The sequence below is a fragment of the Vulpes vulpes genome, chromosome 13, assembly GCF_048418805.1.
Source record: "Vulpes vulpes isolate BD-2025 chromosome 13, VulVul3, whole genome shotgun sequence".
NCBI lineage: Eukaryota > Metazoa > Chordata > Mammalia > Carnivora > Canidae > Vulpes > Vulpes vulpes.
The window spans coordinates 159,158,084-159,172,383 of record NC_132792.1 but is presented as its reverse complement, the minus strand read 5'-3'; the positions used below and the strand labels follow the sequence as shown (position 1 = coordinate 159,172,383).

Below are 14,300 nucleotides of genomic sequence, written 5' to 3'. Positions count from 1 at the left end.
GATCCCTCGCACACGCCCCTCTTTTCCCGTGACAGTCCATTCCCTTGAGTTCTTTCTCTTTTTAAGATTATGCATTTATTTATTTATTTAAGAAAAAGAGTGAGCAGGGAGGTGGGTGATGGGGGAGGAGCAAAGGCAGAGGGACAAGAAGGCTCCAGGCTGAGCGCGGAGCCCGGGGCGGGCTCCCTCCCAGGATCTGAGGTCCTGACCTGAGCTGGAATCAAGAGTCAGATGCTCCGCCGACGCCCACGGAGCCCCCCAGGCGCCCCTCCCTTGAGTCCTGCATCACCCTCCGACTCCGTCTCCCTCCATGGGAAGTGTCCTTGGAGCTGGCGCCCACTTCTGAACACCCAGCAGCAGGCGACAGGGTAACAGCCCCGTGGGTCAGGCACTGCAGGGGACGTCGTGCGCGCACGTTGTCTCATCTAACCCTCTCTGCGCCCCGCTTCTCTCCACACCCAGATGACAAACCCGAGGCTCCAGGAGCTCCTCGACTCAGTAGGTGGCAAAGCAGGGAAGGAGCTGGGGTTTGGGGCCCAGGGCGGGGACACGGCTCTCCCCCAGCTCCCTCTGGCCTTCCAGAGCCCACTGCTAAGTCGCCCACATTGCCTGGGGACCCTACTCCGTCTCCTCCCCTCTCCCACTCTCTGAAGCACACCCTGAGCCTCGGGAGAGCCTCTCTAGTCCCACGGAGACACGTGACAAGCTCAGAGAGCACCACCTCTACTGGACCCAAATGCAGGCCTCCCAGCTCCAGGGAACAAGGTGACGGAATGTCTTGCCTCGGCACGGATGGTGGGACGCCCGGATCGCAGAGGTGGCACCGTGCCTCTCCTTCCCCAGGTTCTTCCAGAGAGGGGGTAGTTGGGAAAGACGGCGCTGAGAGAGGTGGAAGCAACAGCTCTCGCAAAGGCCCCTTCAACCCAGGAAAGGGACCTTCCCCCCGTGCCGCTGGAGAAACACCCTACAGAGGCCATCTGCAAACTCCTTGTAGCCCCAGAGCCCCGTCTTCACGTGCAGCAGTGTCACACCCCCCGCCCCAGTACACAAAATGGCTAAAAGCGGGGCCACCCTAGCTCTAGCAGGCATGGGGGCCAGCGCCAGCGTCCTCACCGCCCCCAGTGTTTGCTCCTGCCTTCACCCCCCGGGGCTGTGAAGGAGTCACTTTGCCCGTCTGGAATATGGGCACGATTTTCTCCCCTCACTCTGTGCCCGGTCCCCAGACTGCGCCTCTCCAAGTGGAGAGGTGCTTCCGACTAGGGGCAGGGCTGGGAGGGGAGCTCCAGGAGGGGTTGCTGGGCTTCCCCTGCGGGGAAGGACCCTCCACACGCCGCCAGGACGCCACCCCAACTGACTGCCCTCATCCCATTGAGCTCAACAAACGCTTGGTCCCCGAGTTTCCCACCCCAACTCCCCTGAGAAAAGGTGAAGGAGCCTGGGCCGGGCTGGGGGCAGGCTTCCTCCCCCCAGCAGGGGTGGGGGTGGAGGTAGGTGGTCTGGAGGGTGCTCTCACAGCCTCCTCCTGCCCCCGGGGGTGGGGAGCAGGCAATGCCCCCAGCCCTCCGCCTCTGAGCCTTCCTGGGGCAGCTGCCCCCAGCAGGGTCCCCTTCACGTGCCATCTCACCCCAACTCAGCTCTAAAAATGGTTCTCTGGTTTTCAGCCTGGGAGCCTGCCCACAAATTAGCGTCTCCAACACGGCCTCTTGGGACATGACTTCAGGGAGGCCCCTGGGGGAGCCAGGAGGCCGCAGCAGAGGGAGCCGGTGCCCGCACGGGCGCTTCTGGAGGAGCCCAGAGGGAGCAGGCTCCTCTCCCAGCTTCTGGGATCCCCCCCCCCCCGTGCGACAGCTGTGCTCTCCTTCCCAAGGCAGGGGGCCGGGCGGTCTGCACCCCCTGGGCCCCCCCTCCCCTCCCCTCTGCCGGAATCAGTGGGCTTTGCGCTCAGCCAGGTGCTGGGCACTGCCCGGTGGTGGCCGTGGGGGCCAGTGAGAAAGCAGCAGCAGGGGGGCCAGCCAGCCCCGGGGGAGGGGGTGCCCTCCAGCCCCAGGGTCCCAATGCCCACCTCTTGCCCGGCCTGCGCTCCCACGGGAGCCGCGGGGAGACCCAGGGCAGCCCAGCCCGCACCCCAGCCTGCCGCAGCCGCAGCCACAGCCACAGCCGCAGCCCGCGGGGAGCCGGAGCCGGGAGCCCTCCCTGACGCGACGCCGGGCCTCGGCGCAGCCCGGCAGGTGCCCGAGCCCGGGGGCGGGGGCGGGGGCGGGGGCGGGAGGGCCCGGCGGTACTCACAGGTAAGCTGTCAGGGGGTCCAGGTCCCGGGGCACGGCGGACAGCCCGCGCTCCGAGCAGTCGGCCGACAGCATGATGCCGTCCTCCTGGCAGCGGCAGGGCGCCGGGCAGGCGGGCGCGGTGTGGGGCTGGGGGGCGCCCGCCGGGGGGGAGGCGCACAGCGCGGCGCACAGCCACAGCGCCCCGAGGCCGGCCGGGCTGCGCATCGTGGCGGCGGGCACCTGGCGGCGGGCACCTGCGGCGGGCACCTGGAGGGCACCTGGCGGCGGGCACCTGCGGCGGGCGGCGGGCGGGCCGGGCCGTCAGCGAGGGGCAGGCATTGTCGAGTGATCTTCGCTGAGAGCGCACGGGCGGGCCTGGCAGGGGAGGGAGACGGGGGAGGAGGAGTCAAGGAAACTTTCTGCGCTGTGGCTCGCTCCCCTTCCCTCCTTCCTTCCGAGCTGGCAGGAATTTCATCCAGGAAAGAAAAAAAAAAAGGCCCAGAAACCCTAAGAGCCGCAGAGGCAGCGCGCAGGGACCTGCACTTGCTCCTGTCGGGAAACCAGGTGGTGCCCGGGGCCCAGGCGCGCCCGGGACCCTGCTGCCCGCGGGGTCAGCCCCCAGTCCCGCGGGACCTGCAGGGCGCCCCCCCAGCAGCCTTGAGGGCCCCGCGGCCGCTCCCCTCCACCGCCGGCTGCGCGGAGTCCCCAGAGGGGAGTGAAGTGTCCAAGGTCACGTGGCCGAGGCCCAGACCTGGGTTGGGGATTCGGGGTCTGTCCGTGTCACCCTGTGTCCTGCAGGGGGTCAGGCGGTGAGAGGCGCACCGCGTGCAGGGGGGTGGCGGGCGACGAGGGGGGCCTCCTCCCCGAGCACAGGCCTGCCCCCAAGGAGACCGGACACGGAGGGTGCTGGCCGCGCCCGCTGGGGTCTGAGGCCCTGGAGCACCTCGGTGCGCCCTTGGGACCAGCTGCGTAGACCGACGGGGACCCAGCCGCCCGGGCGCTCCCCGAAGGTCGGCGGGCTGGCGCCACCTGCAGCCCGGCTGGGCAGCTGCAGCCCAAGGTCCTGCGGTCAGTCCCAGGGCCTGGGGCCGGTCCCCTCTCCTCAGTGCAGATGGGGCTGCCTGTCGCCTTCCACAGTGAGCCAAGGCCCGGCCGAGCTAGCGCCTGCCCCGTCGGCCCTGGTTGGTCCCCCCCAGGAGGGCTCTGGCCTCCCGTGCTCCCTCCAGAACTTGTACCCAAAGCCCGGAGGGCTCAGAGGCAGCGTGATTCCCCCCACCCCGCCCTCCGCACCCCCATGACTCACATGGCGACCCCGCTCCCCGCTCCTGCCCCCCCACCCCCGGCCCAGGCCTCGGGGCTGCACAGTTGGGCCAAAACGCCCCCCACCCCGACCCGAGGCTCCACTTGGGGCCGGGCCCTGACACCGATGAGCCGCCCAGGAAGGCCAGAGAAGGCCAGAGACAGTCCTGGCTCCCGCCGCCAGACAGACCCACGGATGCCCGCCGGCCCTGCTTCCGGCCTCACTCCTCCCGAGCGTGGCTCCATTCCGCTGCTCCCGCGCGAGGAGCCAGGGCTGCAAACACCACCTGAGGCCCGTGTCAACCTCCGCAGCCACCCCCGTGGCGGGCTTGGGGCGCTCAGGGCTAGCGTCCAGCCAGCTGGACGGTCACCGTGGGGCTAACCTCTGGGACTCGAGCATAGCTTCTGAGCATAGCTTAGAAGAGGACTCGATGTCCGTCCCCCCTGGGGGTGCACCAGAGAAGGCTCTGAGGGTGCAGGGAGCCCCGCTTCCGTGCACCTTCTCCAACCAGGGCTGAGAAAGACCTCTCGGGCCGTGGCCCCTTGCGCTCTACCAGGAACGCGGGTTGGCCAGTGGGACCTCCGCCTTCCCTTCCCATTTGGGGACCTACCCGCCTTTCGGGCCTCCTGCTCTGATTTGCCCAGGCCCTCTCTGTGCCCCCACGCACCCCAGGGCCCTGCGCAGGGACCACTGGTGTCCAGCATCAGGCGCCTGGCCATCCAAAATCGTGCAGCCGGGTCAGGGAGTCAGGCAGGAGCGCCGAGGCCATGTCGTGTCACGCGGTGCGGGGTTCACCGACGTGTGTGCCACCGGCTGCTTTCTCCTGGGTCCTCACCCTCTCCTGTTTCCGGTTTCTCCCGGTTTTTCTCACCTCCCAAATTCCCTGCTGCTCTCCCCCCTCCCTCCCTCCTATGGCAGAGGCACAAGGTGGGGAGCCGAGGAGCAGAGAAGACTCGGCAGTTGTGCCCGAGGGGCAGCCTCCCATGAAGTGACAAAGCCCCTGGTCGCTCCTGCCTCCTGTGCCATGTGGCGGGGGACCCCGGGGACACTGGCAGGTAGACATGGCTGGGGATGGCAGGAAAAGAGAAGAGGCTGGGGCAGGGGAACCCTGGGCAACTGGAGCTCTGAAGCTGGGGCCCCTAAGACACGAGAGACCTGAGTCTAAGGCCACTGGAAAACTGGAAGATGGGGGACTGGGGGCTGCTCCCCAGGAAAGCTGTCAGCATGGGGGTCTGGGCCGGCCACCCCGGCCACACCCCACCCTGCTCAGGGCTGCCTGCCGACCGGGACCTTGCACCCCGCCCCATGTCCCGCACGTCCTGCAGGCTGCTTCTTTCCTCCCGGGAGGGTGGACGCACGGAACACGCTCAGCCTCAGGCTCGACCACGCTCTTTATTCCTCACTTCGGGCCCTGCTGGGGTGCAGGCTGCCCTCCCGGGGAAGCCGGGCCCGGAAGTCTTGCCGAGGCCGCCCGTCCCCGCACGCCGGGCCCAGACCTCTGCTGCTCCCCTCCCGCGCAGCACGGCGACCAGCGCCGACTCAAGGCAGCCCGTCCGGGAGCGCGCTGTTCAGGCAGTGGTAGAGGTCCATGTACTGCTCCTGGGGGGGACGCGGGGTCAGGAGCTGCGCCTGCCTCCTAGAACCTTCCCTGCCACCTCCTCCCAGCCCGTGCCCCTGCCCACCACCAAGCCCTGGTGGCCACTCACCAGCGTTGGGGTCATGAGGCCACAGGCCTGTGACTGCTGCAAGGCCACACTGAAAACGTCCACGGTGCACTCCGTGCCCGCCTGCTGCAGCAGCTGGTCCAGGGCCAGGAAAGTGCCCAGCTGGGCCACACCCCTGCTGCAATTGACCTCGAGGTGGATGGGGTGCCAGGGCGGGCGGGGGGCAGAAGGGCAGAGGAGGCTGGGGTACCCAGGTGTATGGGGACACCGGGCACCTGGCGAGCCCGGGGGTGGGGGAGTAAATCCGTAAAAGATGTCATATGGCCGGAAGCCATCAGGGCAGAGCAAGGAGGAAGGTGGGAGCCCGGAGGGACTGTGCCCTTTTGCTCCATGACCCAAGCAGGGCTCAGTGGGCAGTGAGGGGCGCGGGCACCCACTCCCCCAGCCCTCGTCCAGCAGCACCTGCAGTGGCTGAGCAGGGTCCCCGGCTTCGTCCTGTCCCGAGAGCAGCACTGGCCCACGGCAGCCAGGAAGGGCAGCAGGGTGGTGGTGGGGAGCTCACGCCCCGGCTCCCAGCACGGGAACAGCAGTCCCTGCACCTGCCTCTCCTTCCCGCTCTCCCCCTGGGCCAAAGACACTGGCGCTGGCACAGGGAGGAGCAGAGGGACGACCGGCCACACAGCCCCTGCCCCCCACACTGTGGCCCCAACACCTACATGCATGACCCTCAGGAGGGTGCAGGGCCAGCCCGCTGTGACGTTCTCCGCCACCCACTGTACCGTCACCGTGTCTGTGACAATGGGCTGCGTCTCCGTGGGCCAGGACTGCTGTGAGCCGGATGTGGGGGCTGCTCAGGGGGCTCTCCAAGCTCCCTGCCCGCGGGGTCCCCTGCCCCGCCCCCATACCTGAGCTCTCCTGCCCTCTGCCCCCTCACCTGCTCCCGGGTGTCAGGCGGGCACAAGGAGACCAGCACATGGGCCCCGTGCTCCCACACCAGCTCCCAGAGCTCCTTGGGCCCCGCGGGGCCGGTCACCACAACGTGGTCGTGGCCGGAAGGGCCGCCCTGCAGAGCACAGCCTGTTGGCTCCCAGGAACTGAGGGTGCCCCCTGCCCGGCGCAGCTCCAGGGCCCCCAGATCTCCCGCCCAAGAAGCTCCAATGATGGAGGGGACCAAGGACAGGGCGGCGTCTCACAGGGAAGAGCCAGACTTCCAGTATCTCGTTAGTGGGGCTTTCCTCGGCCGGGGAAAGCTGCAGGTGGGAACGGTCACCTGAGGGGAGGCGAGGGGTTGAGGCTGCGGGAGCTGTGCCCAGGCCGGGTGTCCCCCAGACACACTGCCCCCCTCCAGGCATGCTGCCCCCCAGGCCTGCTGCCCCCCAGGCCCACTGCCCCCCCAGCCTGGGTGCCACCCCAGGCCAGGTGCCCCTCCCAGCCTGCTGCCCCCCGGCTGCCCTGCTGCCCCCACCAGCCCGCTGACCCCCAGGCCCGCTGACACCCCCAGATCCACTGACCCCCCACCAGCCCGCTCCCCCGCCTGCCATTCTGCCTCCATCAGCCTGCTGACCCCCAGGCCCGCTGACCCCCCAGGTCCGCTGAGCCCTCCAGCCTGCTGCCCCAACCAGCCCACTGCCCCCCCCAAGACTGTGTGTCCCTCCAGGCACGGTGACCCCTCAGGCCCACTGCCCCCCCAGGCCGTGTGCCCCCCAGGCCCGCTGCCCCCCAAGGCCCGCTGCCCCCCAGGCCCCCTGCCCCCTAGGACTACTGCCCCCCCCTCCGCCCCCTGCCCCCCCTGCTCCCCTCGGGCGGCGCGGGGCTCACGCGGCACCGGGCTGTGCTGCTCGCGGCCGGCAGGGGGCGCGGGAGAGTCGGCGTCGTCCCGGAGGATGCGCTGCAGGAGCTGGGGGCGCGGGCGGCCGTGAGCGGGGGCGGGGGCGGGGGCGGCGGTGGGGATGGGGGCTCCCGCCCTGGGGCCCCGCCCCGCCCCGCCCCGCGCGCACCGCGTACTCCCGCAGGAAGCCGGCGTTGGCGTGGGCGGCCCTCCGCGTGCAGGCCTCGGCCAGGCGGCTCACGGCGATGCGCTGCGGCCCGGGGGTCCCGCTCGCCGTCCCGGCGGCCCCGGCCCTGCACAGCGCAGCGTCGGTGGGGGAGGGCACGGCCGGCGCCCCCGCCCGCGGGACCCCGGGGCGGCCGCTCACTCGGACGGCTCCGGCGGCCCTTCCAGGGCCTTGCGCAGGAGGCAGCGGTGCAGGAACACGTACTGGCTCTGCAGGGGCGCGGGGGGCGGGGGGGGGGGGCGGGGGGGCGGGGGCCGCTCAGGGCGCGCCCAAGGGGAGGGCCGGCGCACCAGCCCCGCCCCGCCGCGCCTCACCCCTCCGCGCCCCGCCCCACCGCGCCCCACCCCGCCTCACCCCTCCGCGCCCCTCCACGCCCCGCCCCGCTTCACCCCTCCACGCCCCGCCTCACCCCTCCGCGCCCCTCCACGCCCCGCCCCGCTTCACCCCTCCACGCCCCGCCCCACCGCGCCCCGCCCCGCCTCACCCCTCCGCGCCCCTCCACGCCACGCCCCGCTTCACCCCTCCACGCCCCGCCCCGCTTCACCCCTCCACGCCCCGCCCCACCGCGCCCCGCCCCGCCTCACCCCTCGGCGCCCCTCCACGCCCCGCCCCTCCCCCCCCCCCCCCCCCCCCCCCCCCCGCGCTCACCGGGGTCTGGATCATGAGCGGCCGGTGCAGCCGCAGCGCGTACACCGCGTGGAACACGTCCGCCGCGCGCTCCTCCTGCAGCTGCTGGAGCAGCCGCCACAGGGCCACGAAGGTGCCGGTGCGGCCCACGCCCGCGCTGCGGGGAAGCCGGGAGCCGTGTCCGCGGGGGGCGGGGGCGGGGCCCGCGCCCCTCCCCCGTCCCCCGCCCCCCCTCCCACCCCGCCCCGCCCCCACCCCCACCTGCAGTGCACCAGCACCGGGCCGAGCCCCCGCGTGGCCGCCGCCTGCTCCCGGGCCAGCTGGACGAAGGCGAGCAGGGCGCTGGGGGCCTCGGGGACGCCGTGGTCGGGCCACGTGGTGAACTGCAGCTGCGTCACCGTCCGCGGCTGCCGCTGGGCCCGCTGAGCGCGGCAGGAGCAGGGGCCTGACCTGGGGCCGACCTGGGGCCGACCTGGGGCCGACCGGGGCCTCCCGGGGCCTGCGCTCAGCCCAGCCCCTTCCCCGTCCCCAGGCCTCGGCCCGTGACCCCCCCACTCCCGCCGCGCCCCGCTCCCCGCTCCTGCCCCGCCAGGCCCGGGGCGCACGGCTGGGCCAAGACGGCCCCACCCCGACCCGGGGCTCCACCTGGGCCCGGCCCTGACGCCCTGAGCCGCCCGGGAAGGCCCGAGAAGGCCAGGACGTCACCGCCGCCCGCGCAGGGCCCCTCCGCGCTGCATCCCCGCGGGGAGTCTGGCCTGGGGGCTCGGGGCCTGGGGGCTCGGGCCGGCACAGGGGCGAGGCGGGTCCCTGGCTCTCCTGCCCGGTGAGCGGTTGTGCCCCCCGGCAGGGCCCAGGGCCGAGGCCACGAGGGCTGCGGGGCAGCTGCCTCAGGGCTCTACGCTTGACCGGATAAAACTAACGTCCCCGCGGCCCCTGTGCCCTCCCTGCCCGACTCCTCCGGGCGGCTGCGAGCCGGCAGTTCTCGGAAGGCCCCAGGCCAGGGCACCCTGAGTGTCCCCCCCCCCCCCGTCCCCCCAGGGCACGCACATGCTGCAGCTGGAATTCCCGCTTGGTCCACTCATCCTCAGGCTCCTCGGCCAGCAGGTGGACCGTGATGTGGCCGTGGGTGACGGGGGTGGAGCCCACGGGCCAGTAATGCTCACACAGCACCTAGGGCCAGAGGCGCAGAGCACAGGGGTGGCTGTGGGCCCCCACCTGGTCACTGCCACCCTCCGGTTTCCCCGGACCACCCTTCCCAGCCAGCTTTCCGGTCTCTGCCACCTGCTGGAGTCCTGCTCTCGGTACCGAGCCAGCTCCGCGCTGCCTCATCCGGAAGCCCCTCTCCTCCCCTGGCCCCGGCCCCGTCACCCCCACACCTGCCGTATGACCCCTGGGGTCCCAGGCAGCTGCTGGGCTCCTTTGCAAAACTGGGCGGCTCTGTTTAGGGCCGTGTGGCCTCGCTGCAGCACACAGCTGGAGGACAGACCCTCAGGGGCTCCTCTGCCCAGGGCCCCACATTGCACGGCGCACAGAGGAGACGTCCCCGGGCTCGTTGGCGGACGGTGTGCAGAACATCCTCTCTCTGCTGCCCGCCCCGCGGCCAGCCGTGCCCCCTTCTCCTAACCCCCTTGCCCCCCTCTGCCTACAGCGAGAGCACGTGGACACACTGAGCAACGGCAGAGGTCAGAGGACACAGAGTCAACCTGGGAGCTTGAGTGCCGGTCCCTGCTCCGGTGGCCCCGGGGACCCCACCCACCTCCGGGCCTCTCCCGCCTGACCACCTTCCCAGACCGGGCTGCACGTGTGCCACCTGGTGGCCAAGCCGCAGGGCCCGCTCACCCGGCCGTTCTCCATGCCCACTGTCAGCATGACGATGACGTGGACCTGCTGCTCCCACACCAGCCGCCAGAAGTCCTCCACGGTCTTCTTGAGAGGCCCCTGGGTGGCAATAAACTCCTGCGGGTCCGTGTAGCCCTGTGGGCGGAAGACGGGGACATGCTGACTGGGGACACCTTGGTCCCCAGGCCTCACCAAGCACACGGCAGTAAACGTCCCTTGAACGACGTGCAGGAGTGAGGGTGCTGTGCCCACACATGTGCAAACGCAGGAGCACCGGGAGCTCAAGCCAGGAGGGTGGCTGCACAGATGCCACCACCGCCACGGCCGCTGCCCCGGCACGACCCTGGAGGGCCCAGAAACACCTCCGTGGGAGTAACAAGGTCCTAACGTGCAGCGTTCCCAGGGCAACCTCCTCACCAGCCTTCTCAGTCCAAACTCCGTGTTTCTTCCGTCCTCAGAAACCTTCGCCACACCCGGACCGTCCCACCCGTGTCCTCCGGGTGTCCTTTCCGCCCTACGCCCTTCCCCTCTTCCATCTCTTATCAGAACTCTGCGCATCCTTCAAGAGATTACGCGTCCCTTCCTCCCGGAAGCCCTTCCTGATTCGCCAGGTAGGCTTCCTCTCTCCTTCCACGCTCTGAGGACCACGCTTGTGCCCTCGGCATGGCGCTTGTCACGCTGAGTGGTACGTGTGACACACACATGCGTGAACGCGTGGGCACACCCGCGCACACACGGCGGGCTCCCTCGAGGGCGAGGCTGCGGGTCAGCGCGCCAGGGCCCGGCGCACGGGAGGCCCCCCACGAAGGGCTCGGCCCCCAGGCACACGCGCCCACAGACGGCCCCGCGGGTGGCCCTTACCGGGATGAAGCTGGCGTTGATGTAGTCGGAGTGGGGCTCCCCGTCCAGCTGGCTCAGCCTGACCCGGGAGTGGTCATCTGCGGGGGAAGCTGTGCACTCGGTGCCCGGGCCAGGCCAAGCCCCGCGCCCCTGCCCAGCCCGGCGCCCGGCGCTCACAGGGCAGCACGTGCGGGTAACGGTTCTTGGTGGCATTGGCAGGGTGCTCGGCCTCCAGCCTGGGCTGCTCCTTGCCCACCTCCTTCAGCTCCTGCGGAGATCGGGGCGGCTGGGTGCTGAGGCCCACCCACCTCTCCCCGCGGCAGGGCCTCGGGGCCCCGGCTTCTCTCGCCCCGAGCTCAGGGCCTCTCACCTCGAACTCCTGAAAGAAAGCCTGGTGAGCGTGGGCGCTCTTGGCCTCGTAGCTCTGCCGGAAGCTCTGGATGGGGATGGGCCGGTGGGTCCGCCTGGCGGGAGAGGGAGGAGGTGGGCCTGGGGGGCCGGGGGGCCCGGGGAACAGCCCGCCCTGAGCTGGGGGACAGAGCACGGCCTCGGCTCTGGTGCCTGCCCCCCGGTGCACCCACGGCCATGCCCGGCCCTGCAGGGTCACAGGGGCTCCCGCGGGTGCGGCCGAGGCGGGCAGCTGTGCTCACCGCAGGTTGTAAGGGGTCAGCTCTTGGGAAAACCGATTCTTGTCCGCCCTGCAGAGGACGAAGAGGCGTGTGGGAGGAGCTCGGCCGCGGCGGGGGGCCTCACGGGGCGGCAGCCGTCCCCCCACTCACCTCCGGGCCTTTGCCCTCCACCAGCACAGCAGGCCCAGCGCGGCGGCGCCAAGGCAGCAGCCCGCCAGGAGGCCCACGGCCGCCGGCAGGGGCACGGCCGCCCTGGAGACGCCGGCGCGGGGCTCTGTGGACACAAACGGGGGCTGTCGGGCCATGTCCCTCCACCCGCGGCCGCTGTCCCCTGGGGCCACACGGTCAGCACCCGCCTCCGCAGCCCCATATCCCAACCCAAGGCTGGAGGCCGGCAGTGGACGCCAGCAAGGTTGCCCCGCAGGGCACCCGGAGCCCCAGTCCCCGGCCTGCCTCCAGGGGACCCCAAACACTCCCCCCGATACCCCCAGGGCGGGCCGGGCCCTGGTGCCCTGGACCGTCTCCAACCACACCGTCCAGTCGGGCAGCTGCTAGCCGCGGGAGCCACTGGGTGCCTGAACCGCCACTGCAGGAGGTAAGATTTGCCGTAAGGAGCTCAAAGAGGGGCGCCCGGGGGCTCCGGGGTCCGGCGTCTGCCTTTGGCCCAGGGCGTGCCCCAGGGGTCCTGGGATCGAGTCCTGCACCGGGCTCCCTGCAGGGAGCCTGCTTCTCCCTCTGCCTGGGTCTCTGCCCCTCTCTGTGTCTCTCAGGAATAAATAAAATCTTTAAAAAAAATTTTTTTTAAAGGATTTCAAAGACTTAATAATACAAAAGAATGTAAAGTATCTCGTTAATGATTCTTAAGATTGGTCACGTGTGGATATGACAATGTCCTTACTATCTCAGTCTAATAAAAAGTGAGTAAAATTCCTGTCGCCTGTTCACTTTCGCCCGCGGGCCGTAGCTCCCCCCCCCCCCCCCCCCCCAGGAACCTGAGGACCCTACGGTGCACGCTCGCGGCTTGCTCCTGCCTCCCTGGACGGTGCTGTTGCAGAGCCTTGGTGGCCCGGGAGCCGCGGCTCGTTGCAGGGCCACGCAGGAAGGTGGGGCGATCGTGGAGGGACCAAGCACGAACGCCTCGGCCTCTGCCCGCCTGGGCCGCGCCTGGTGCCCGGAGCACCTGTCACTGGCCCTGGGTCCCCGGCTCCGCCGGGCAGGACACACTCCCTCCCTGGAGCCCAAGCTCAGTCCCTCCTGTTGCTGGTCGGGCCTGAGCCTCAGAAGGCGGGCGGGCAGTTGCAGCAGCACCCTTGCCCTCCCCGGGGCCCAGCCGGAACCCTCGCCAGTGCCCACCTACCCGAGAAGGCGGAGAAGGAGATGATGGTGTCGGGAGGGCTGCGTCTGGTAAAGGCCACAACGCTGAACCTGCGGCAGCGACACCGGAGCCTCTGCTGGGGAGGGGCGGGGAGGAAGGCAAAGCCCCTTCCAAACCACGGGGTCCCGGGCAGTGGACACTCGAATAGTGACTGCCCCTCGCCTGTTAAGGGGCCACATGCCACATACCCCCGACTGCACAACCGGCCACCCCTAACTCCCCCCCAGCTCCTTGCCCTTCCGGACGGCAAGAGGTCCCCGAAGCAGGTGCCCACATGCCGAGGCAAGCTGAGCCGGAGTCCGTCCCCACCCGCCCCGGCCTGGTGTTTCTCCCCCTCACAAAAGGCCCACGTAGCAGACGGGCGCTCCCTGTTTGCCTCGCCCACCGGGAAGCTCAGTCGGTGACCCTGCGGACCTCGCGGGCCGGCGAACGCATCTGTGGAGCCGAAGTGCCAACAGCCCGTACTCCCGGGACACTCCCAACGGCTTCGCCCTCCCTCCGGTCTCAGCCCTCACCGGTACCGGGAACCTGGCTTGAGCTGCCCGTTGCATATCCCCCGGGTCCGGCTGCAGTCCTCTGTGCCCACAGGCACCGTCCAGGATCTGGGCACGGCCCAGGGCCCCGGGTAGAAGGGGCTGGGGAGCAGGGTGGCCAGGTAGGAGTCCCGTCCTCCGTAGTAGTGGTCGTGCCACGTGTGGTTGAGGGCTTCCCGGGGCGGCCGACCCACTGCAGGGGAACAGGAGGGGCCGGCGCAGATCGGCGGGTGGGCTGCGGCCTCGCTCCCCCGTTTCTCCCGCGGATGCCCAGCAGGCATCGCGCCGCATCGGCCCCGTCTTCGAGAATGTTCCTGCTGCAGCACTCACGCTAGCCTCAGACATCTCGTCCTGCCGGTCCAGCGTGTGCAGCCCCCTCGCCCGTCCCACGCCAGGCAGGAGCCAGGGTGACCCCGTCCCCTCCGTCCCGGGACTCACGTGACAGGTCGGTGGTAGCGATGATGCCGTACCACTGAATCTGCCCGTCGTCCTTGCCAAACATCCCCCGTGTGATGAGCACGCCCATCCCCGCCTCGGGCTCCAGCTGGGGGGCTGCAGCTAAGTCCGGGGGGTGCCAGCCTGGGGACGGACGGGGCAGAGCCAGGGCCTAACCAGGAGCCAGCGGCCAAGGGCAGGTCACGTCCCTAGCACCTGTCACGATGCCTGGCAACCAGTGCCTGACGGGGACGAGGAAGGAAGAACCGGGACCCCCCACCCCCGGGGCCAGGGTGCCGGGCACAGGCTCAACGGCGTGCTGTGTGGATCAGGGCCAAAGCAAGGCTTGGGGGGACGGGGGAGCAACCCCCCAGTGGGCAGTGCTGGGGGAAGGCCCAGGGCAGCTCCGGAGGCCACGAAAGCGCTCACCCTCGGCAGAGGTGGCGCACAGCAGGGTGACCCCACGGCTCCGCAGACCGTTCCTGCCCAGCACGGTGAGGCCGAGGCGGTAGGACGTGGCAGGCAGCAGGCCGGGCAAGAGGAGAGCGTCCCCGGAGGTGCTGGCCTGGAAGACGAGGTGGGCGCGCCCCCCCACGGCCAGCTGCTCCGCCACCACCACACAGCTGTCCACGTCCCCCGCGGGCACCGTCCAGGTCAGGGCCAGGCCAGTGGCCTCGGGATGACACTGCACATCCTCCACGGGGCCGGGCTCTGCGGGAATCAGAGGTTCCTCACTG

At 70.5% G+C, this 14,300-nt stretch overlaps 2 protein-coding genes across 17 annotated transcripts in view; both read right to left on the bottom strand.

The window, feature by feature from the left end:
* LGR6 (leucine rich repeat containing G protein-coupled receptor 6) overlaps positions 1–4,829 on the bottom strand; it is a 107,609-nt gene extending 102,780 nt beyond the window's left edge. For both annotated transcript variants that reach the window (XM_072733502.1, XM_072733503.1), the window contains exon 1: positions 2,287–4,829. In XM_072733502.1, the coding sequence (XP_072589603.1) occupies positions 2,287–2,492 (206 nt within the window). In that variant the 5' untranslated portion in view covers positions 2,493–4,829. The remainder of the gene's footprint in view (positions 1–2,286) is intronic.
* Positions 4,830–4,940: 111 nt separating this feature from the next.
* Positions 4,941–14,300, bottom strand: part of LOC112934566 (receptor-type tyrosine-protein phosphatase V-like) — a 38,197-nt gene continuing 28,837 nt past the window's right edge. For 3 of the 15 annotated variants that reach the window (XM_072733489.1, XM_072733494.1, XM_072733498.1), the window contains exons 11-32: positions 13,993–14,274; positions 13,567–13,707; positions 13,111–13,321; positions 12,578–12,645; positions 11,371–11,494; positions 11,242–11,289; positions 10,962–11,055; positions 10,769–10,859; positions 10,613–10,689; positions 9,752–9,886; positions 8,960–9,082; positions 8,174–8,334; positions 7,934–8,069; positions 7,427–7,494; positions 7,229–7,352; positions 7,050–7,128; positions 6,425–6,501; positions 6,166–6,294; positions 5,948–6,058; positions 5,694–5,854; positions 5,274–5,409; positions 4,941–5,166 (exon numbers count right to left, since the gene is read on the bottom strand). In XM_072733489.1, coding sequence (XP_072589590.1) covers positions 5,107–5,166; positions 5,274–5,409; positions 5,694–5,854; positions 5,948–6,058; positions 6,166–6,294; positions 6,425–6,501; positions 7,050–7,128; positions 7,229–7,352; positions 7,427–7,494; positions 7,934–8,069; positions 8,174–8,334; positions 8,960–9,082; positions 9,752–9,886; positions 10,613–10,689; positions 10,769–10,859; positions 10,962–11,055; positions 11,242–11,289; positions 11,371–11,494; positions 12,578–12,645; positions 13,111–13,321; positions 13,567–13,707; positions 13,993–14,274 — 2,636 coding nt within the window. In that variant the 3' untranslated portion in view covers positions 4,941–5,106. Of the gene's footprint in view, positions 5,167–5,273; positions 5,410–5,693; positions 5,855–5,947; positions 6,059–6,165; positions 6,502–7,049; positions 7,129–7,228; positions 7,353–7,426; positions 7,495–7,933; positions 8,070–8,173; positions 8,335–8,959; positions 9,083–9,751; positions 9,887–10,612; positions 10,690–10,768; positions 10,860–10,961; positions 11,056–11,241; positions 11,290–11,370; positions 11,495–12,577; positions 12,646–13,110; positions 13,322–13,566; positions 13,708–13,992; positions 14,275–14,300 lie in introns of those variants that run through there. The other 12 variants (XM_072733492.1, XM_072733495.1, XM_072733491.1 and 9 more) reach the window with 12 other exon arrangements.